The sequence below is a fragment of the Ranitomeya variabilis genome, chromosome 6, assembly GCF_051348905.1.
Source record: "Ranitomeya variabilis isolate aRanVar5 chromosome 6, aRanVar5.hap1, whole genome shotgun sequence".
Taxonomy (NCBI): domain Eukaryota; kingdom Metazoa; phylum Chordata; class Amphibia; order Anura; family Dendrobatidae; genus Ranitomeya; species Ranitomeya variabilis.
In genome coordinates, this window is record NC_135237.1 from 365,985,377 (window position 1) to 366,010,275 (window position 24,899).

Genomic DNA, 24,899 nt, shown 5'->3' on the forward strand with positions numbered 1-24,899 from the left:
TACGTTTTTTCCTTAGCTGAATACATAATGCCTTGTCAGCATTATGTATTCAGCTAAGGAAATTTGGAGTTATTTGGAGGTTATTTGAAGTTCTCAGAAGGGTGAGATATAAGAATGACTTCACTGGAGCTCTATAAAAGTACTCTGTTATAAATATTCTACTTTACATAACTGAGGACAGCTATTCACAATCTTCACTTTTGGTAGTTATTTTTTAAATTTAGAAATTTAAAATTCAAAGACATTGAGGTTTCTGTAGTGTAGTGGTTATCACGTTCGCCTAACATGCAAAAGGTCCCTGGTTTGAAACCGGGCAGAACATTTTTGAAACCAGGGATTCAAGCTTGAGGAGGATAATTTGCATATTCCAGGTGCCTTCTGGGAAAAGCGAAGAGTCTCCCTCAGCAAGAAGATCGTTGGGTACAGCCGGGACCAGCTGCTTGGAAAGCATCAGCAAACCAGGGATTCAAGCTTGAGGAGGATAATTTGCATATTCCAGGTGCCTTCTGGGAAAAGCGAAGAGTCTCCCTCAGCAAGAAGATCGTTGGGTACAGCCGGGACCAGCTGCTTGGAAAGCATCACCAAACCAGGGATTCAAGCTTGAGGAGGATAATTTGCATATTCCAGGTGCCTTCTGGGAAAAGCGAAGAGTCTCCCTCAGCAAGAAGATCGTTGGGTACAGCCGGGACCAGCTGCTTGGAAAGCATCACCAAACCAGGGATTCAAGCTTGAGGAGGATAATTTGCATATTCCAGGTGCCTTCTGGGAAAAGCGAAGAGTCTCCCTCAGCAAGAAGATCGTTGGGTACAGCCGGGACCAGCTGCTTGGAAAGCATCACCAAACCAGGGATTCAAGCTTGAGGAGGATAATTTGCATATTCCAGGTGCCTTCTGGGAAAAGCGAAGAGTCTCCCTCAGCAAGAAGATCGTTGGGTACAGCCGGGACCAGCTGCTTGGAAAGCATCACCAAACCAGGGATTCAAGCTTGAGGAGGATAATTTGCATATTCCAGGTGCCTTCTGGGAAAAGCGAAGAGTCTCCCTCAGCAAGAAGATCGTTGGGTACAGCCGGGACCAGCTGCTTGGAAAGCATCACCAAACCACGCGCCTTACGGCGCGCAAATTTTTGCCTGTAGGACATTATTGCAAGAAAGCTTGGCTGACTAGATTACACAAGAAGGAAAGCACACAGCAAGTCAGCAGGATCTGGGAGCAACATGGCAGATGTGACAACCTACATGGTGAGCTGCAGCATGTGCTACATGTTCGCAGATCGACCAGAAGAAGAATCCAATTTCACCTGTCAGAAGTGTAGACTAGTGGCCCTTTTAGAAGAAAAGGTGCGGGGTCTGGAAGAAAGAATAGCAACTTTGAAACTCATCAAGGAGAATGAAGACTTCCTAGACAGAACAGAAGCATCTCTACTGGTCACAGAAGGTGAAAAAAGTGTCAGAGAACCTCCAAAAGCAGATGAGTGGAAGCATGTGACCAAAAGAAGCAAGAAGACCATGGAGAAATCACCAACCACACAACTGAAGAACCGATATCAAATCTTTGTAGAGGTTGAAGATGGCACACCTAAGGATGAAGCACTACCAGCAAGCAAAAAAGAAAAGGGTACGCAGCAACAAGTGACAGCAAAAAGTACAGCCAAGAAGCAACGAAGAGTGGTGGTGGTGGGAGACTCACTACTGAGAGGCACAAAAGCAGCCATCTGCAGACCGGACATAACCGCAAGAGAAGTATGCTGCCTTCCAGGTGCGATGATCAAGGATGTGACTGATAGGATACCAAAGCTCTTCAGCTCCAAGGACGTCCACCCATTTCTTCTGATACATGTTGGCACCAATGACACCGCAAGGAAGGACCTACCGACAATCTGCAAGGACTTTGAAGAGTTGGGGAAGAAAGTAAAGGAACTGGATGCACAGGTAGTTTTTTCTTCTATCCTTCCAGTAGACGGGCATGGCACCAGGAGATGGAACAGGATCCTTGATGCGAACAACTGGCTAAGACGATGGTGCAGACAACAAGGATTCGGATTCCTGGACCACGGTGTGAATTACTTGTACGATGGACTCCTCGCCAGAGACGGACTACACCTCAACAAACCTGGGAAACACACATTCGCCAGAAGACTCGCTACACTCATCAGGAGGGCATTAAACTAGAAGAAGAGGGGACGGGAAGAAAAACATTAGACTCGAACAAAGAAGACCCAGGAAAACATACTCAGAAGGGAGGTAAGAACATTTCTAAAACAATCCACAGCGAGGAGATTGGAACAAAACAAAATCCTCTAAACTGCATGCTCGCAAATGCCAGAAGCCTGACAAACAAGATGGAAGAACTAGAAGCAGAAATATCTACAGGTAACTTTGACATAGTGGGAATAACCGAGACATGGTTAGATGAAAGCTATGACTGGGCAGTTAACTTACAGGGTTACAGTCTGTTTAGAAAGGATCGTAAAAATCGGAGAGGAGGAGGGGTTTGTCTCTATGTAAAGTCTTGTCTAAAGTCCACTTTAAGGGAGGATATTAGCGAAGGGAATGAGGATGTCGAGTCCATATGGGTCGAAATTCATGGAGGGAAAAATGGGAACAAAATTCTCATTGGGGTCTGTTACAAACCCCCAAATATAACAGAAATCATGGAAAGTCTACTTCTAAAGCAGATAGATGAAGCTGCAACCCATAATGAGGTCCTGGTTATGGGGGACTTTAACTACCCGGATATTAACTGGGAAACAGAAACCTGTGAAACCCATAAAGGCAGCAGGTTTCTGCTAATAACCAAGAAAAATTATCTTTCACAATTGGTGCAGAATCCAACCAGAGGAGCAGCACTTTTAGACCTAATACTATCTAATAGACCTGACAGAATAACAAATCTGCAGGTGGTCGGGCATCTAGGAAATAGCGACCACAATATTGTACAGTTTCACCTGTCTTTCACTAGGGGGACTTGTCAGGGAGTCACAAAAACACTGAACTTTAGGAAGGCAAAGTTTGACCAGCTTAGAGATGCCCTTAATCTGGTAGACTGGGACAATATCCTCAGAAATAAGAATACAGATAATAAATGGAAAATGTTTAAGAACATCCTAAATAGGCACTGTAAGCGGTTTATACCTTGTGGGAATAAAAGGACTAGAAATAGGAAAAACCCAATGTGGCTAAACAAAGAAGTAAGACAGGCAATTAACAGTAAAAAGAAAGCATTTGCACTACTAAAGCAGGATGGCACCATTGAAGCTCTAAAAAACTATAGGGAGAAAAATACTTTATCTAAAAAACTAATTAAAGCTGCCAAAAAGGAAACAGAGAAGCACATTGCTAAGGAGAGTAAAACTAATCCCAAACTGTTCTTCAACTATATCAATAGTAAAAGAATAAAAACTGAAAATGTAGGCCCCTTAAAAAATAGTGAGGAAAGAATGGTTGTAGATGACAAGGAAAAGGCTAACATATTAAACACCTTCTTCTCCACGGTATTCACGGTGGAAAATGAAATGCTAGGTGAAATCCCAAGAAACAATGAAAACCCTATATTAAGGGTCACCAATCTAACCCAAGAAGAGGTGCGAAACCGGCTAAATAAGATTAAAGTAGATAAATCTCCGGGTCCGGATGGCATACACCCAGGAGTACTGAGAGAACTAAGTAATGTAATAGATAAACCATTATTTCTTATTTTTAGGGACTCTATAGCGACGGGGTCTGTTCCGCAGGACTGGCGCATAGCAAATGTGGTGCCAATATTCAAAAAGGGCTCTAAAAGTGAACCTGGAAATTATAGGCCAGTAAGTCTAACCTCTACTGTTGGTAAAATATTTGAAGGGTTTCTGAAGGATGTTATTCTGGATTATCTCAATGACAATAACTGTTTAACTCCATATCAGCATGGGTTTATGAGAAATCGCTCATGTCAAACCAATCTAATCAGTTTTTATGAAGAGGTAAGCTATAGGCTAGACCACGGTGAGTCATTGGACGTGGTATATCTCGATTTTTCCAAAGCGTTTGATACCGTGCCGCACAAGAGGTTGGTACACAAAATGAGAATGCTTGGTCTGGGGGAAAATGTGTGTAAATGGGTTAGTAACTGGCTTAGTGATAGAAAGCAGAGGGTGGTTATAAATGGTATAGTCTCTAACTGGGTCACTGTGACCAGTGGGGTACCGCAGGGGTCGGTATTGGGACCTGTTCTCTTCAACATATTCATTAATGATCTGGTAGAAGGTTTACACAGTAAAATATTGATATTTGCAGATGATACAAAACTATGTAAATCAGTTAATACAAGAGAAGATAGTATTCTGCTACAGATGGATCTGGATAAGTTGGAAACTTGGGCTGAAAGGTGGCAGATGAGGTTTAACAATGATAAATGTAAGGTTATACACATGGGAAGAAGGAATCAATATCACCATTACACACTGAACGGGAAAGCACTGGGTAAATCTGACAGGGAGAAGGACTTGGGGATCCTAGTTAATGATAAACTTACCTGGAGCAGCCAGTGCCAAGCAGCAGCTGCCAAGGCAAACAGGATCATGGGGTGCATTAAAAGAGGTGTGGATACACATGATGAGAGCATTATACTGCCTCTGTACAAATCCCTAGTTAGACCGCACATGGAGTACTGTGTCCAGTTTTGGGCACCGGTGCTCAGGAAGGATATAATGGAACTAGAGAGAGTACAAAGGAGGGCAACAAAGTTAATAAAGGGGATGGGAGAACTACAATACCCAGATAGATTAGCGAAATTAGGATTATTTAGTCTAGAAAAAAGACGACTGAGGGGCGATCTAATAACCGTGTATAAGTATATAAGGGGACAATACAAATATCTCGCTGAGGATCTGTTTATACCAAGGAAGGTGACGGGCACAAGGGGGCATTCTTTGCGTCTGGAGGAGAGAATGTTTTTCCACCAACATAGAAGAGGATTCTTTACTGTTAGGGCAGTGAGAATCTGGAATTGCTTGCCTGAGGAGGTGGTGATGGCGAACTCAGTCGAGGGGTTCAAGAGAGGCCTGGATGTCTTCCTGGAGCAGAACAATATTGTATCATACAATTATTAGGTTCTGTAGAAGGATGTAGATCTGGGGATTTATTATGATGGAATATAGGAATATAGGCTGAACTGGATGGACAAATGTCTTTTTTCGGCCTTACTAACTATGTTACTATGTAGAAATGCTTTTCTTGAACTCAGTTCTTTACAAGAATTTACATAGGTATGAGTGCGTTTCAGAACTTGGTTTGGATCAGTTCCATTTTTTATCCTGCCAAGATCAGCATGTAAAATGTAAACGCTTGGTCTTAGGAATACAAGAACAGGGCGCTAGAAGATAACCGTCAAAGAAATAGACTTCAAGAAGACCTGTAGACACATGCCCATGCCACCTGGTGAGCGCCAGACAAAGCACGCATTGGTGCAGCCAATGAACATCGAACAGACTCTACACTTGATCTGGCACCAGGATTTAGCTATTTTTTAAGAAATTAAAACTCTTACACAATGGGACATTATAATGCGGTTGTAGGCAGTGCCAGCCACGTAGACAGCAAACTACCAAACAGCCAAGAGGCTTGCACAACTAACTTTCATAATGTCATGGTGATGTTACTTAAACATATACAAATTAATTTCTTGTTTGGAATGGTAAATCTACAGAATTACATTTACTGTTGAGAGTTTCCTATTTCAAGACTGGTTGCATATTTAAGACTTCCGTTGTTCTTGTGTCTGATTCTATCTGTCCTCTTCACCTGCCAGTGGTCATACGTTAATAGACTCCACAGCACACTGCAACCTGCAGATGGGTCCATCTATGAGGTATTAAAATAATGCGGCATAAGTAATAGATGTCTGCATAACGACTGCTGATCTAAACCTGAACTCCACAAATGTCCATAATTTGATGGGTACGAGGACAGGGTCAGTGAATCTAAGATGCATAAGATATTAACCTAGACCAGTGTTCCCCAAGTCCGGTCCTCAAGAGCCACCCAGCAGGCCATGTTTTCAGGATTTCCTCAGTATTGCACATGTGATAATTGCATCACCTGGACAGGCAATAATTCCATCACCTGTGCAATACTAAGGAAATCCTGAAAACATGACCTGTTGTTGGCTCTTGAGGACCGGACTTTGGGAACGCTGACCTAGACATTCCTAAAATGCAGCCTGTTTATCCAGTGGCTCATGCATTTTGATTAATCTGTATAATGTTAAAACTTTCTTATCTAAGTTTATACCACCTACTAATTGGCTTAGTTTGTGCCAAAAATGTGCACCACAATTCTGGCATATTGCCTCATATGTTAGTTCACACTCTTTTCCAATAAACCACACCCCATCTCACTTACACCAACACCTGTCATTGGAACAGTCTTAAAGAGAACCAATCAGAAAATTATCTACAGTTTAAATCAGGTTTTTCTGCTAAAGGAATGCTTTTGTAATTCTTGGCAATGTTTTTTTTCTTATTTTTTTTTACATATCAGTCACAACTTTGCATTAAAGTTAAAATAGAAATCTTGCAATTTTCACACTTGCCAGTAAGCCTTTTTTTTTAGACTGTAACTACTTGTTGGCTTCAGGAAACAACACATGTGCATAGCCACATTGCTCAGACCCTGACCCTATCTTTGGAATTGAAGTGTCTAATGAGCCTGTGCAAAGGTCATTATAAAGAAAGGGTGAGCAAGGGCAGGTGAAACATCTCCCAATGTGATTGGTGGATCCAATGTTATTAGATGTGTATACAGGTGTTACCTGTCATTGTAAACCTGCATTGAATATCAGGGTGAAAACTCTTCCTGAAACTACAGGAAGAATGAGCCTAAAAAAACCAAGTGGCCAGTGTGAAAATTGTAAGATTGCAATTTTGTTTTCCTTTAGTAAAGATTGTGATATGAAAAACAAATTGTCAACATTTAAAAAAAAAACATGTAACATGAGAACCTGATTTAAACAATACGTTATTTTCTGATAATAAAATCCCTTTAAAAAAAAAGTCAAAAACATTATAAATATGTTGCCAATCATGAAACAATTTTTTGTGCAAATTATGTCACAATTCTGGCAAATGTATCTTGCTTGGCATGCCACAGTACGTATAAAGAGATAATGACTAGTGATGAGCCAGTATGCTCGTTACTCGAGATTTCAGAGCATGCTCGGGTGATGTCCGAGTATTTTGGGCGTGCTTGGAGATTTAGTTTGCATCGCCACAGCTGCATGATTTGCGGCTGCTAGACAGCCTGAACACTTGGGGATTCCCTAACAAACAGGCAATCCCTACATGTAGTCAGGCTGTCGAGCAGCCGCAAATCATGCAGCGGTGTTCTTCTGTTATCGGCACCGCTCTGGTTGGTCTCCAGCAGTTTGTGACCTGCAGATCGCTACAGTGTTTGCTAGGCGGACTGAACGTCACTTCTCAATGTAAGTTTATGAGAGCCAGAACGAGGTGAGAATGAGGCTCTCAGATTTCCATTGACAGCTTGCGACCATTAGCTCTAACTTCTAGTCAGTCAGGAGAAATGGTCACAAGATGGCAGGGTGGGGCCGAAGCGGTACTGGAAAAAGCCGACGCCAGCAACTGGTAAGTATATTACTGGGGGCAGGGAATATGGATTAGTGATACAACGTCGATGGTGAAATAAAAAAACCCCGCAGGAGTGGTGCTTCTGCCACAACCACATTACATATGTGAATACAGCCTTAGAAATCTACCTAGGTATAAATCTCCACTATTCCAACAGCATTTTTCCACTGTAGTGTGGACATCACTTAAAACACGACTGCTCTAACTTTCTTTTATTAATTATAACTAGAATTACCTTCCTGATGTCTTGTGCTCCTTTTTCCATGGAATCATAACTCTGATAAGCTTAAAGGAGTTGTCCACTACTTGGACAACACCTTCTCATTCCTCATTAAAATAAAAAGGCGAGTATGTGTTTTTACTTTAATAGGGTCAAACATGGGGAATCAGAAGGGGTTGTCCAAATGGTGGACAAGCACTTTAAAAGCTGGGATCGGGTATGGTCTAAACTGCCGTTCAAATCCCAAGACAAGGCTACAATGCTAACTAATGCATCATAGAACCATAGAATGTTAAAATTGGAAGTGACCTCCATGGTCATCATGTCTAATCCCATGCTCAATGCAGGATTCACTAGACCATCCCAGACAGATGTCTGTCCAGCCTCTGTTTGAAGACTTTCCGTTGAAGGAGCCCTTATCACCTCTCGTGGCAGACTGTTCCACTCATTGATCACCCTCACAGTCAAATTTTTTTTTTAGAATATCTAATCTTAATCTTCTCCCATTCAGTTTCATCCCATTGCTTCTAGTTTTTTTCTTGTGCAAATAAAAATAAGGATTATCCCTTTACAGTGTGACAGCTCTTGAAATATTTGTAGACAACTATTAAAGGGAACCAGCGGGATTGTGCACAGAAACCTACACACAGTGTCATGTCAGCACCATTATACTGATTAAAATGATACCTTGGTTGATGAAATCTGTCTTGTGGTTGTTGTTTTTTAATCTTTATTTTCAGTTTTGAGTTAATGATATGCTTGTGCCCCAGGGCGGCCTGTGGGGGGTCTCCATGTGGTGCTCTGATTAGGTATTCAGAACGCAGACTGCTGACAGGTCACTGATCCCTCACTGACCTGCCCCCTAGTTTACATAATGAATACCTGTACTTACTGAATAAAAAAATGGCACTGTGCTTCAGCATAATCACATGTTTAGTGTGTAGTTACTACATGTGGTTGAGCTTTTCCGGAGGAGTATAACAAATTTTTTTTTTTAAATGGCGCCTGCAGCACCTGCACAGTAGCAGCTATCGGTGTACATAGTTGAGATCCGATAGCTGCTATTGCACATGTGCCGGCAGCGCCATCTTGCTAGAGAAGAAAGAAAATTCCTCCTCCAAGATGGCGCTGTCTGTGCCTGCGTAGTAGCAGTTTTCGGCAATCGCAATCCTGACAGGTTCACTTTAAGTCTCCTCTCAGTCTTCTCTTCTGCAAGCTAAACATTCCTAAATCCTCTAACCAAAATAGGACATGGTTTTCAGACTGGTGAACATTCTGGTCGCTTTTCTCTGAACTTGCTCCAATTTGTTCATGTCTTTTTTAAAATGTGGTGTCCAGAATGGGACACAGTATTCCAGATGATGTCTGACCCAAGAGGCGTACAGATTGATAATTACTTCACGTGATCTAGACTGTATGCTTCTGTTAATGCAACCCAGAATTGTGTTTGCCTTTTTTTGCTGCTGCATCACACTGTTGACTCATGTTGAGTCTGTGATCCATTAGTATACCCAATACCCAAGTCTTTTTAGCTGTTGCTTAGCCCTATTCCTCCCATTCTATATATGTTTTTTTTTTTTCATTTTTCTTGCCCAGATGTAGGACTTTGCATTTCTCCCTGTTTAAAACCATTCTGTTAGTTTCTGCCCACAGTTCCAGTTTGTTTAGATCTTTTTTACTCCTCTCTCACTCTTCTCTAGTGTTCGTCCATCTCTCATAGCTTTGTGTCATCAGCAAATTTAATCAGTTTACCCTACATTCCTTCATCCAAATCATTTATAAAGATGTTGAACAATACAGGGCAAAGGACAGAGCACTGTGGTACCCCACTTGAGACATTCTTCCAACTTGATGTGCAGCCATTTATGACCACTCATTGGGTCCGATCACTAAGCCAGTTGTTATGAATCCACTTAACAGTTGCCTTGTACATTCCATACTTTTTTCAATAAGGATGGTATGAGATACTTTGTCAAATGCTTTGCTGAGGTCAAGATATAATATAGCTACTGCATTTCCCTGATCCACCCAGTCAGTGATTACATTATAGCAGGAAATTAAGTCACTAAAGTCTTTTAGCTCCTATGGCCATGCTCTCATGTATTTCTGTTTATTATACATTAAATATATTGTTCACACTGTACAATGAAAGATGAAAGAAGGGTATTATACATATTAGCCTAATATATTTTCTGCACTAGTATTAAAATTTGGATGCTGATTCATCATTGATTTTGCACTTTTGTTTAGCTTTGTGCCCAATTTTGATTGCACCATATTCATCTTTTCATTTGCTTCTTTTCTAAAGTAATTTTTTATGTGTTTGTCTATTATTTTTATTACTTTGTTAGTGTGGGCGGTATTCAGACTTTCCAGATGTTTTCATCTGATTCATAATTTTTGACTTTTCAAAAAAGTCACAACATTTTTGCATGCTTGTACCTCTCCTTACCCGTGGAGTGATTTTATGTACACCTGAAATGTTTTTGCAAACATTTTGTGACATTTTACATGGGATATTTTGCACTAATAAGACATACACAGAAGGTTAGAGACCAAAATAAGGAACATTCATGACCCATGTGCGCCATTTTGAGTAAGTTAATGCAAAGGACAAAAAAGAGAAATTGAAAAAAAAATTGCAAATGATGAACTGGCACTTTGTTTCTGGCTAATGATGAGTGAGTATGCTTGTTACTTGGGTTTTCCGAGCATGCTCGGGTGGTCTCCGAGTATTTTGGGCGTGCTCGGAGATTTCGTTTTTGTCGCCACAGCTGCATGATTTGCGGCTGCTAGACAGCCTGAATACATGAGGAGATTTTATTACCTTCAGCATACAGACACTTCATATTAACCTGCGGATTAAAAACCATTAATATTAAACAAAAATTCACAAAAGCATCAAATGAATGAGTAGAATATTTCTGTCTTGATTTATTTGCACAATTCTGACCAGTTGCTATAGAACCAGAAATATGCTATGAGTTTTTCAGTTTTTGCTAATGTAAAGAATTCTTATCCAGCCCATTTAGATATCCCAGAGGCTTAAAGACTTCACTTTCCCACGACCATAAGGCCAACTTTCTGCACAAAATGAGCTCAGTGGCGGTATTACCAGCAAACCAGGTTTTTCCCTCTGTATCGGTGTCATTGCTATGTTTAACAGTACACGTGGGAACTGCCCGAGGGGAAACAAATTACCTGAGCGGTGGCCAAAAATATGACAAAAGAAACAAAGCTACGTACATAACAACTGACAAGGGCATACACAGGGCTCAGAATCCACACATATATTACATCTACACTGCAAAGCATTCTGTTAAAAGATTAATTATTATTTACTGTTGCTGCTAATCTACTAGGGATCGATTTCAATAGACCCATTAGTGCCAGGGGCACAATTATATTTCAGGGCACTATACAAGGCACCGATTACTTAAGGGAACACTAGGACTCATTTACTGAAGCAGCCTTTATATGGGTGCATGTAGACGAAACAGTCCAACAATTTTCCAAATCAAAGTGGCTGATGCTGGAGTATAAATATGGTGCATTTGTAGCCTCCCTAGTAGTGGTGAGTGAACGTGACCAGATAAGGTGTTATCCGAGCATCATCGGGTGCTAACAGAGTTTTTTCGGCGTGCTTCAAAAATATGTTTGAGTCCTCACAGCTGCATGTCTCGCGGCTGATCGACAGCAGGGATTCTGTAACAAACAGCTATCCCTGCATGTGTTGCGGCTGTCAAACAGCCCACGAGACATGCAGCCGCGGGGACTCAAACATATTTTACGAGCACGCCGAAGAGACTCTGTTAGCACCTGAGGATGCTCGGATAACACCTTATCTGAGCACGTTCACTCATCACTACTCTCTAGTCTTAGTTTACATGACCTATGAGTTGACTTATTTTGCGCCAGAAAACTGCCCTTAAATGTTGGCACGGGATGTTTCATCTTAAAGGGAAAGGGTCACTAGGTTTCCCCAATATAAACTAAGTCTACCACCTTTAATTCCACTTTAACAGAAGCCTAGTAAGCTATAAGCCACCCACCCCTCTGCATAGCCCCAAAAATACCTTTTATAGTCCCCCCATATGGCACGATCCGGTCTGATGAGTGTAACTAGTCTTGACCGTGTTGTATAGGGAGGATTATAAAAGGTATTTTTGGGGCTATGCGGAGGAGTGGGCGGCTTATATACTGCTTAGTAGAATGCAGTAAAAGTGGCATTAAAGGTGGTGACTGTAGCTTATATTGAGATAACCTGGTGACAGGTTCCCTTTAAGCCTTGTGCCCCTCCAATGAAGCTGAAATAGTAAGATATCCTTGTCACACGATAGGCAGGTATCCTGCACACGTCGTGTTAATTAGAATGGGACATAAGCACAAGACCTGCTGATCGTGCACGCATCCAAACGCCACTGCAAGTGAGCAGGTCCAGATGTCGCCAGACAACACTTCAAGACAGATTTCTCACATATTAAGCTTCGCAAATCTTCCCCATTGGGTGCCACTTATTCCTGTAGGGGGCACTATTTTGTGGTATTAGTACTTTCAAGAGGATCTTTATAGCACAAGTTTCTGAGGCATAGTAGGTGGGGGCAATGGGTGGCACAGTATTCATGGCAGAAGAAGAATTACACTGTTAGGGCACCAGAAAGGAGGTGGAGAGGATGAAAATGTGAGGAACCTAAAATGTCTAGACAGCAGAGACAAGTCATGGCTGAAAGCAGCATTAATGATGGACTGTGCTGAATAGAGACGAGGAAAAAATCAGCTACAGTCACGGAAGATGTCTCTAGTCAAATCACTAGAAGTAATAGTGAATTTTGCCAGTCACAGCGCCTGGTCATTGCTGTACTCCCCGGTGTGTTCTGTAGAGGTGAATTTAATACTCTCCATCCAATGACAGTACTACTGAGCCGTAAGTATCTAGGCCCAACATGTATAATATTTCTTCAGGGTGAGGAGAGGTTTGACTGCAGTACATTTACATTAGAGCTTGTGTCTCTGATATTAAAGGGTATGTCACATGGAATTATTCAACATGGTTTTTGGCACAGATTCCATACCAAAATTGCAACTTGCTTCCCTTCATTTGAATGAGAAAACGCCCTAAATACACGTTGCATTTTTTTTTGCCCTTGTTTTTTAATGCTCGTTAGAAAAAGTCTCCGGGCCATTTTCTGTGCACAAATTGGAATAAAATGTGCATTTTTGCAGATGTTTTGCAGCAGAAAGATGCCAAAAACACACTCTATTGCTATGCCTCATATTACAGTGACATGTAAAAGTTTGTGCACTCTGGTCAAAATTATTGTTATTGTGAACAGTTAAGCAAGTTGAAGATGAAATGATCTCTAAATGATGTCAAGATATACTACATTTCTAATTGGAGGTATTTACTATTATTATTATTATCATTATTACACCTACTACATTTTGGGATAGGATCTTGGAGAAGGGAATGCCCATTCAAAAATGAAATCCTACGGCATTAATACCCTGTATATATTGACAATATATTTGAATGGGTGTCATAACACCTAATATGGGAATACCCACAGCAATCAGGTTGAAAAATATGAAAACTTCTTTAAACCACCAGACTAGTTAAAGCAAACCTATCGTCAGGATTTTACTAAGTAAACTACAGGCATTGTTAGGTTGGTGCATTTAAACTGATTAAATTGATACATGGGGTGAAAGAAACAGTCTTGTGGTTCTTGTGTAATCAGTGTTTGCAGCTAATATGCCCGTGGTCCAGGGCGGGACTGTAGGCAGAGTCTTCCTGCTCTAAGCCAGAGAAACCAAAGAAAGGCCTGCCACAGGCCGCCCTGAAGACAAACAGTCTGTCTCTATGATGAGGAAAATGTTTGTGCTTTGGGCAGCCTGTGGGCAGGTCTTTCCCTGGTTTCTCTGGTTTAGAGCAGGAAGATAAGACTCTGCCTACAGTCTCGCCCCAGAGCATGGGCATTTCATTAACTGAAAACTTCTAACACTGATTACACAAGAACCACAAGATGGATTTCTTCACCCTAGGTATCATTTTAATCAGTATCATTTTAATCAGTGTATCAACATCAACATGACAATGCCTGTAGTTTACTTAGCAAAATCCTGCTGACAGATTTGCTTTAAATCCTTGGCTATATACACATAAAATGGAAAAAAAAAAACAACAACTAGAAAGCAATGTTTTAATGTACATGTACATAAAAGGGTTATATTTTCAAACAGAGGATAAAACATCAAATCTGAGTACCCCAAAAGAAAGGGGTATAATTACTAAAACCAATACCACTAATAAAAAAACAGTCTATTCTGCCTCAAGGTCATCATGTGCTTCCATTAACACCAGTAATTTACAGCATTAGCAGTACACAGCATACATAGATAATACATAGCTTAGACACATAACTATTTGCAAAACCGGTCAGTCTGTCTTGCTGCTCTGGGGGAAAGTAAGACGTTTGACATGAGTGGTTATAATAGCCTGTTATCATCACTAACACTCACCTGAAGGCATCTAAGAGCCAGGCACGCAGCTTTCTGGAGATGAACGTTAGGCTGAGTCAGTGCCTCACAGTAGTACGTCAGGGCCTGAAATAGTGCACAACCAAAACCAATTATAATCAGTAATTAGAAAATTACACCTTCGTTGACATTATTCAAGTTTTATTACTCAAGTGTAATCAGCAATTGCTTCCATCTTTTACAGGAACTGGTTACTGTTAGATTTGTACAGCCTGAACCTGGACCAGCAAGTCAATACACTGCTGGGTTTTATGACATTAAACAGGTCGCTATATTAACCGTTTGTTCTACCTTTATGGCGGCATCCAGTGCATGCGCAGTGTACAGATAGGGTCACTGCCATGGCACCTTACATCACTGCACCTGGTGTTGTGCCACCTGACTTCTCCCCTAGTTTCCTTATAACACGCGCTGTAAGTGAATTTCTTTTTATAAATATGGCCATAACGGAGTTTTGACATAGAACAACGAACCATTGCAGTAGAACACTATACTGCTTGTTTGGGATATGGGCACTGCTTCTTATTCTGGATGATGAAGGAAGGAAATGTTCATTAAAGGGAATCTGTCACCTAATTTTGCCCCTATAAACTGCGGCCACTGCCATCAGGGGCTCATCTACAGCATTCTGTAATGCTGTAGATAAGCCCCCGATGTAACCTGAAAGATAAGAAAAACAAGTTAGGATTATACTCACCCAGGGGCGGTCCGGCGCCTCCCATCTTCATGCGATGTCGTCCTCTTCCTTGCTGCTGTCGCGGTTCCTGCGCCGGCATAATTCTCGGCCCTGTTGAGGGCAGAGCAAAGTACTGCAGTGCGCAGGCGCTGGGAAAGGTCAGAGAGGCCCGGGCCCGCGCACTGCAGTACTTTACGCTGCCCTCAACAGGGCAGAGAATTACGCCTGCGCAGGAACCGCAACAGAAGCAAGGAAGAGGACGACATCGTATGAAGATGGGAGGCACCCTGGTCCCAGACCTGCGATGTCCATCAGACCGGACGCACCGGGACCGCCCCTGGGTGAGTATAATCTAACTTGTTTTTCTTATCTTTCAGGTTACATCAGGAGCTTATGTACACCATTACAGAATACTGTAGATAAGCCCCTGATGGCGGTGGCCGCAGTTTATAGCGGCAAAATAGGTGAAAGATTCCCTTTAAAGGGATTGTCTGCAAAGAGAAGTATGTGATTTCTCTGAAGTGCCACCACAGGGTAAATTAGGCATTACACAGAATTAAGTATAATGGTTTGTGTAGTACATAACAGGACCGGTCCTTCAGAATGACAGTATCTCTTTGTAGCCATTCTCTAGCAGGCCAAGATGAATATCCTGGAAATAAGACCCATTGAAAATGCAGAATAGGGGGTATGAAATTGGGTTTTCTAAACTAACCAGTTTAAATAATTAGAAAACCAAACTATAGGAACGGTATCGCACATCAGTCTGTTTACCTAAAAGAATCCACAACTACGGTAAGTCTTAAGGGTGAGTCCCTCAATGCTTCGAAATTGTAGTTACGTTCCAAAATAAAAGTGTTCCCATGCAGCTCCTACATTAGATGAGAAATACCTGTATATACCAAAATGTTAAGTGGTATTGGGGAAAATATTTCATTTTAACAAAATTTCTATTCACACCTTTATGTAAGTCTTTAATTCCAGTGGGTTTGGAGTGGATAATTTTCACCTCAGCTACACAGCTCCAGTAGTTACAACTACTAAAGTAACGACATAGTTTCGACTTTCCTGCTATTTGATGTAAAAGTACACATATCACAGAAAAAAAAATACAAAAGCACTCATCAACAAGAAGCACAAATGTGGCACGCTGATCATCCAGCCCGGACCTAGGTTTCACCTACTCAGGTTTCTTCTGGGGCAGACATACTATAAAAGGTGTATAGCTGTATAGCCGAGGTAAAAACTATCCACTCCAGACCTTAGAATGAAGAACCTACACAGCAGTGGAAAACGAACAACACCAGCAACCCTAGTAAAAAAGTCTCCTTGTCAATAGAGGTGATAAGCCATCTGTGTTTTTATTAACACCACTCAACATTTTGGGAATATACAGGTCCTTCTCAAAAAATTTGCATATAGTGTTAAATTTCATTATTTACCATAATGTAATGATTACAATTAAACTTTCATATATTATAGATTCATTATCCACCAACTGAAATTTGTCAGGTCTTTTATTGTTTTAATACTGATGATTTTGGCCTACAACTCCTGATAACCCAAAAAACCTGTCTCAATAAATTAGCATATTTCACCCGTCCAATCAAATAAAAGTGTTTTTTAATAACAAACAAAAAAACCATCAAATAATAATGTTCAGTTATGCACTCAATACTTGGTCGGGAATCCTTTGGCAGAAATGACTGCTTCAATGCGGCGTGGCATGGAGGCAATCAGCCTGTGACACTGCTGAGATGTTATGGAGGCCCAGGATGCTTCAATAGCGGCCTTAAGCTCATCCAGAGTGTTGGGTCTTGCGTCTCTCAACTTTCTCTTCACAATATCCCACAGATTCTCTATGGGGTTCAGGTCAGGAGAGTTGGCTGGCCAATTGAGCACAGTAATACCATGGTCAGTAAACCATTTACCAGTGGTTTTGGCACTGTGAGCAGGTGCCAGGTCGTGCTGAAAAATGAAATCTTCATCTCCATAAAGCATTTCAGCCGATGGAAGCATGAAGTGCTCCAAAATCTCCTGATAGCTAGCTGCATTGACCCTGCCCTTGATGAAACACAGTGGACCAACACCAGCAGCTGACATGGCACCCCACACCATCACTGACTGTGGGTACTTGACACTGGACTTCAGGCATTTTGGCATTTCCTTCTCCCCAGTCTTCCTCCAGACTCTGGCACCTTGATTTCCGAATGACATGCAAAATTTGCTTTCATCAGAAAAAAGTACTTGGGACCACTTAGCAACAGTCCAGTGCTGCTTCTCTGTAGCCCAGGTCAGGCGCTTCTGCCGCTGTTTATGGTTCAAAAGTGGCTTTACCTGGGGAATGCGGCACCTGTAGCCCATTTCCTGCACACGCCTTTCCACACCAGACTCAGTCCACTGCTTCCTCAGGTTCCCCAAGGTCTGGAATCGGTCCTTCTCCACAATCTTCCTCAGGGTCTGGTCACCTCTTCTCGTTGTACAGCGTTTTCTGCCACATTGTTTCCTTCCAACAGACTTACCATTGAGGTGCCTTGATACAGCACTCTGGGAACAGCCTATTTGTTGAGAAATTTCTTTCTGGGTCTTACCCTCTTGCTTGAGGGTGTCAATGATGGCCTTCTTGACATCTGTCAGGTCGCTAGTCTTACCCATGATGGGGGTTTTGAGTAATGAACCAGGCAGGGAGTTTTTAAAAGCCTCAGGTATCTTTTGCATGTGTTTAGAGTTAATTAGTTGATTCAGAAGATTAGGGTAATAGGTCATTTAGAGAACCTTTTCTTGATATGCTAATTTATTGAGACAGGTTTTTTGGGTTATCAGGAGTTGTAGGCCAAAATCATCAGTATTAAAACAATAAAAGACCTGACAAATTTCAGTTGGTGGATAATGAATCTATAATATATGAAAGTTTAATTGTAATCATTACATTATGGTAAATAATGAAATTTAACACTATATGCTAATTTTTTGAGAAGGACCTGTATGTATTTCTCATCTAGTATAGTCTTATACGGACATCTTTTGTTTTGGCACTTTAAAGAGGTAGTCCGTGACTTTTATATTGATGGCTGCAATCGAGCACTACCGGTCGCTGCTGGTTCTAGGTGTCTCACGCCCGCTGATCAGATATTGATGACCTACCCTAGGGATATGAAAAAGATACTTGGAACTAATTAAATACGTTCAACGGGAATATTTTAGTAAATATGGAATATCCAGAAAAAAATAAGACATTTTGGTCAGCCAGACCTTCATCGGTCCTCTGGATCATAAGAAACTGCAAACTACAGCACTGAAGGAGAGTCTGCGGTATGCACTGCGTAGAAAATTAAGCGCTGCCCCACTAACGGATCAGGATCCCAGAAGTGCGTGTATTTCTTCACTGTCCTAAGGCTAGGCCATCAATGTAAAAGTCAGCCCCTTTAAATAACCGTATTTTTATATTAAAATACCTGTTCAGCTCCATAAACTTGACAGCTAGGCAAATTACTAAAAAACTTACTGGGAGAATGGTGTACTGCACCCCCTACCAGTTCACTAAATAACAATTAATTTTGCAACTTAGGCATGTTCTGCTGGTATACATTACAGTAGGGGTTATTGATGATTGGGTCCTTGCTCCTTCCTCCCTACAATCAGTTGCTAGATATTAGAAACGGGAAAAAATGATCTGCAAAAATGTTCTGAACGTTTTGGTGTTTTTCTTAATGTATTTTTATGTTTTTTCCTCATTGATAATAATAGGCATATACAAAACACAGTATAAAACTTCTATTTGGAGAATTTCCAATTGGTAAAATAGTGGTTATTGCTCAGAAAAAAATGCAGAATTTCATGTTTGTTTTTTTTCTTTTAATAGCTGTGGTATGGCAGAATAACACACTATCACTACACAAATTATTAAGCAGCTTATATGTTGTTTAATGTGTTTTTTTTCATTAGGAGTTCAGATTTCTTCATTTTAGTGTGTGTTTTTTTCAGTTAGAAATTATTACTGGAACCAAAGCCAAGTTTAACCCTTTGTTTTTTTCCTAATTTTTCAGATTTGTCTACAAATAAAAGCAAAAAAAACCCTGCACTTTGTGAACAAGACATAAATGAAAATGAGGGTCAAATGTTAAAATTCATCTCAACCATCTAGTTAGGTTGTCACAAACTAATGTTGAAATCTTTTCCTTCAGCTTCCAGGAACTCTTCAGAAATCACAGCCTACCTTATCTCTGAACTCCTTGGATTTGGATGCTGCTGAGGAAAGCAGGTCCAGTGCTTGACTGACATCACTACCATTTTCAGACAGCAGCAGATTTAGGGAATCCGGGGAATGAGGCACAGTGCACATCTCCAGAGCTGCCATTTTACCAGTATCCATCGAGGTCTCCAGCAATGGTTCTAATGAGGCTGGCATGATAAAAATAATGGAGAAGATGATTGTAAATAATGATCTCAGAACAGCAATATGTTTATACTTGCGGTATCACATGCGATCTCTTTTTCTCAGTGTAACTACTATAAACTTTGGAACTTTTATTTACACATGCAGATATTATAATCTGCAGGAAAAACATTGTTAATTATTTTTTTCCTGAAGTTATAAGCCTCAAACTGATTAAAATATGACATAATTAGCAGTTATCAAAAAAAGGAAACCCACCAGGTTGAACTTGAAGTCTGATCTGTGGGCAGCATACAGTCTAGCTGGGAAAATTGATAAATAGATTGTATCATTGCCAGGTAGGACTGGGTTAAATTCTAGCACTGCAGATGCATCTGGCTAGCTTTGACTAAGAACCAGGAAATGGGTTCACCTGTGTCAGGCTGCAGGGGAATGCTGAGCAGAGTGGAGTGGGGTGAAGCTGGTGAGTGTCCAGTCAAAATGTGAGCTGGAGCTGGGAAGAGACACGCCAGAGTCTCTCTCTGCATGGAGACTGCACAGGTCAGCTAGGAAAGCTGAGCAGTCTGTGTGTTGGAGCTGCAGAGTAACATGTGGATGTGCAGAAAGTTCAGTGTGAACTGTGCATGGAGCTGAATACTTCTGTTTGACACTGTGAGCTGCTGTAGCTCAGGCTGAAGGTGATATCGAGACTGGTAGAACTGTACCACTTCGGTGTATAACGTGTGATACTGAAGAAAAGACTGCAATTTTGTTCAGGTGAGCCTGCACTGACATACTGTATATGTGCCTGCTGAATGTACGGTTTATTTGCTGTTATACCAGGAGAATCTATTTTGAAATCCTCTGAAGTTTTATGAAAGCAATATAACAGCACATGCTTGGACCAAACCTTATTCTCTGTGTGAACACTACCTAATGCCTACCTGAGAGCGCAAATTCCTACAAGGTTCATAGAGAAAGAGTCAATGTAAATTGTCCCTGCATGACACAAACAATACACTGGTATCAATGAGAACCATGTCATGTTTTGGGGTCACTGCTGGGTAACTGGACACTTCCCAAGTTGACCTGCCAGATTACAACTACTTGTTGGTAGTCCCAGATTAATTTTCAGGGGACCCTTCTAATAAAAAGGGATTTAAGAATGCGGACAACACCTTTAGTATTTTCAAACATGTAATATGAAATAAGAATAAATACAGTACCTTCCTTAGCAAGGTGTGTCAGATAGCTTCTGAGGTCTGTAATATTATGGCTACTGAAAAAATCATAATACTGAAAAACTGTGATTGTTTCTCCAGATAAATTAGATGACAACATATTTTCTGTTTTATCAAGAATATGAGCAACCAGCGTTCTGTAAACTAAACAGAGAGAAAAAAAAAAAAATAGTATTAGTAATAAACATACATAATATATACATAAAACCTGAACAAAACTCGCCTGGGCACCTCAAGTTATGGGTAATAGAGCAGGTGTCTGAACACTCGCGGCCAATGTCCTGCTCAGTCCTTATCTATATTGAGGTCAGATGATACGAGGTGAGGTTTTAATATTAGAGGACCGTCCTGATTGTTGCGGTGGAATGGCTTTTACCCTTTTTTAATCAAAATAGTATTAACTAAGCACCTTATGTTATTTACAATTGTTAGGTACAATTATTATTTCCTTACTACAGGGTATATGCTCTTCTTTTTTTTTTTTTTTCGGTGGGGGGCTCTTTTCTGTGAATTGGCCACAGTGTTCTTTCCCATTGCACATATAACAACATATGCTCCGGCTCATTTATTTGGTTTTCCCAACCTGCTTTTGTTTCAAACTGGTCCCGCACTTTTTGATCATGATCACTGACTACATGGACAGACATTATGGAAGTACTGACGCAAACACTCATTGTCGCCATTGTTGCTTTAATTATTGTATTATCTTTAACTTTGTTACTTATGACTGTTGTGTACGAACTGTTGAATTGTAAAGCGCAGTGGAATATGTTGGCGCTCTATAAATAAAAACTATTATTAGGCCTGTGTCACACTTGCCACTGCAATGCGAGAAACTTGCGCGAGACTCTCGGCTTAATACCGGGCACTGCCGCCGGCACTCGGGACCGGAGCGTGCGGCTGCATGTATTTCTATGTAGCTGAACGCTCTGGTCCCGAGTGCAGGCAGCAGTGCCGGGTATTGAGGCGAGAGACTCATGCGGGTTTCTCGCATTGCAGTTGCAAGTGTGACAGCGGCCTTATTGAGAACATCACATACCTGTATCAGCAAGTCCTGGGCTTTCAGTATTCCCCATTTGGCTAAATGTTACATGCAGCTGTTTAACAATTTTGTCTGCGCTTATGTGGTACATGTGAACAGGCGTGGAACATTTTGTCCAGAAGGCCAGAAGTGACGGCATGTCATGAAATCCAGAGATAACTAAGACAAAGTAAATACAATGTTACTTTCATATTAACTGAAACATTGAATTATTATTAAAATTGGTTCATTCCAATGTAATATGCATTAAAGGGGTTGTCTGGCATAAAGAAGTTATTACTTATCCAAATCATAGATGAAAACTTAGGTCCGACTAATAGGATCCCCACTGATTCCCAGAATTGGGCACTTTTATTCCTGCTAGAATGGAGTACTAGAGCATATGATTATTATTATGGTGCTTGAACCTCCTAGGTTCAAGCAACATATTGTAATCCGATTTCTTATATTTTATTATTATTCTTCTTCTTCTCCGCGTTTTCCGCAATTAATGCGGCCCGAACCGCTCGGCGCAGAGACCCCGTTCAGGCGGCGTTTCGAAGGCCTCGGTGGGGACAGGTGTGCTATGACTTTTATAGTCGATCCGATATGTAGATTTTATTTAAATCGCATTTAAAAAAAAAAATTTCCCATAGGAAATAATGGCGAACTTTCCATTACCCCCAGCTTGACCTTCCAAAGATGGCAGCTATGCAAATGTACGGTGTCCATTTTAGGACATGATCATTTATCACAGTCAAACATCAGAATAAAGTCAATATGACACCCTCTCGTCCCGTGTGTGAAAAGTAAGTGCTCCCCCGGCCCCGTGTGTGAAAAGTAAGTGCCCCCCGGCCCCGTGTGTCAAAAGTAAGTGCCCCCCGGCCCCGTGTGTGAAAAGTAAGTGCCCCCCCGGCCCCGTGTGTGAAAAGTAAGTGCACCCCGGCCCTGTGTGTGAAAAGTAAGTGCCCCCCGGCCCCGTGTGTGAAAAGTAAGTGCCCCCCCGGCCCCGTGTGTGAAAAGTAAGTGCCCCCCCGGCCCCGCCCACCGAATCGGAGGCCGAGGGTCCCCGGCCACCGAATCGGAGGCCGAGGGTCCCCGGCCACCGAATCGGAGGCCGAGGGTCCCCGGCCACCGAATCGGAGGCCGAGGGTCCCCGGGCACCGAATCGGAGGCCGAGGGTCCCCGGCCTCCAAATCGGAGGCCGAGGGTCCCCGGCCTCCAAATCGGAGGCCGAGGGTCCCCGGCCACCAAATCGGAGGCCGAGGGTCCCCGGCCTCCAAATCGGAGGCCGAGGGTCCCCGGCCACCAAATCGGAGGCCGAGGGTCCCCGGCCTCCAAATCGGAGGCCGAGGGTCCCCGGCCTCCAAATCGGAGGCCGAGGGTCCCCGGCCTCCAAATCGGAGGCCGAGGGTCCCCGGCCTCCAAATCGGAGGCCGAGGGTCCCCGGCCTCCAAATCGGAGGCCGAGGGTCCCCGGCCTCCAAATCGGAGGCCGAGGGTCCCCGGCCTCCAAATCGGAGGCCGAGGGTCCCCGGCCTCCAAATCGGAGGCCGAGGGTCCCCGGCCACCAAATCGGAGGCCGAGGGTCCCCGGCCTCCGATTTGGAGGCCGAGGGTCCCCGGCCTCCAAATCGGAGGCCGAGGGTCCCCGGCCTCCAAATCGGAGGCCGAGGGTCCCCGGCCACCAAATCGGAGGCCGAGGGTCCCCGGCCTCCAAATCGGAGGCCGAGGGTCCCCGGCCACCAAATCGGAGGCCGAGGGTCCCCGGCCTCCAAATCGGAGGCCGAGGGTCCCCGGCCTCCAAATCGGAGGCCGAGGGTCCCCGGCCTCCAAATCGGAGGCCGAGGGTCCCCGGCCACCAAATCGGAGGCCGAGGGTCCCCGGCCTCCAAATCGGAGGCCGAGGGTCCCCGGCCACCAAATCGGAGGCCGAGGGTCCCCGGCCTCCAAATCGGAGGCCGAGGGTCCCCGGCCACCAAATCGGAGGCCGAGGGTCCCCGGCCTCCAAATCGGAGGCCGAGGGTCCCCGGCCACCAAATCGGAGGCCGAGGGTCCCCGGCCTCCAAATCGGAGGCCGAGGGTCCCCGGCCTCCAAATCGGAGGCCGAGGGTCCCCGGCCTCCAAATCGGAGGCCGAGGGTCCCCGGCCTCCAAATCGGAGGCCGAGGGTCCCCGGCCTCCAAATCGGAGGCCGAGGGTCCCCGGCCTCCAAATCGGAGGCCGAGGGTCCCCGGCCTCCAAATCGGAGGCCGAGGGTCCCCGGCCTCCAAATCGGAGGCCGAGGGTCCCCGGCCTCCAAATCGGAGGCCGAGGGTCCCCGGCCTCCAAATCGGAGGCCGAGGGTCCCCGGCCTCCAAATCGGAGGCCGAGGGTCCCCGGCCACCAAATCGGAGGCCGAGGGTCCCCGGCCTCCAAATCGGAGGCCGAGGGTCCCCGGCCTCCAAATCGGAGGCCGAGGGTCCCCGGCCTCCAAATCGGAGGCCGAGGGTCCCCGGCCTCCAAATCGGAGGCCGAGGGTCCCCGGCCACCAAATCGGAGGCCGAGGGTCCCCGGCCTCCGATTAAAGTGGCTACCGAGGATTCCTAAATGCCAAAATGGCTACCAAGGATTCCTGCATGCCAAAATGGCTACCAAGGGGCCAAAGTTGCTAACAAGGGGCCCCGCACATCAAAGTTTCTACCAAGGGGTCAAAGTTGCTAACAAGGGGCCCCGCACATCAAAGTGGCTACCAAGGGGCCAAATTGGATACCCAGGGGCAGGGCCCTGCATGCCAGACTTGCTCCTGAGGTTCATTGGCAGCTGGCAGCGCTGTTCAAGCACCATGTATTTCCTTCAGGAAATGCCCATCTAGTTTATTTATGTTATTTATATAGCATTATTAATTCCACAGGGCTTTACAGACATTATTGGCACTGCCCCCTGATGGGGCTCACAATCTATCCACCACTGTTGAGTATATGCACTACTGCTCCATTCTGGTGGGGATGAAAGTACCCTGTTCTGATGATTGGTGGGGGTCCTACTCTTACACTCCCACCAATTTGTAAGCTACAGTTACTTTTCACTGAACAACCCCTTTAAACCTTCGGGCCAGGAGAGCAGACAGTCTACTTCCCTAGGCAACTTCACTATGCTGAAAGCCTCTCCTGACAAGCTCCTTTTAGTCAATCCCCTTTTAGTCATACTACTTTTCCAGATGTATGATGTCCCA

At 43.3% G+C, this 24,899-nt stretch overlaps 1 protein-coding gene across 6 annotated transcripts in view; it reads right to left on the reverse strand.

The window, feature by feature from the left end:
• RIPOR2 (RHO family interacting cell polarization regulator 2) overlaps positions 1-24,899 on the reverse strand; it is a 254,439-nt gene that overhangs the window by 14,024 nt on the left and 215,516 nt on the right. For all 6 annotated transcript variants that reach the window (XM_077269995.1, XM_077269990.1, XM_077269993.1 and 3 more), the window contains 4 exons: positions 21,708-21,869; positions 20,654-20,812; positions 19,269-19,453; positions 14,359-14,442 (listed from right to left, as the gene is read on the reverse strand). In XM_077269995.1, coding sequence (XP_077126110.1) covers positions 14,359-14,442; positions 19,269-19,453; positions 20,654-20,812; positions 21,708-21,869 — 590 coding nt within the window. The remainder of the gene's footprint in view (positions 1-14,358; positions 14,443-19,268; positions 19,454-20,653; positions 20,813-21,707; positions 21,870-24,899) is intronic.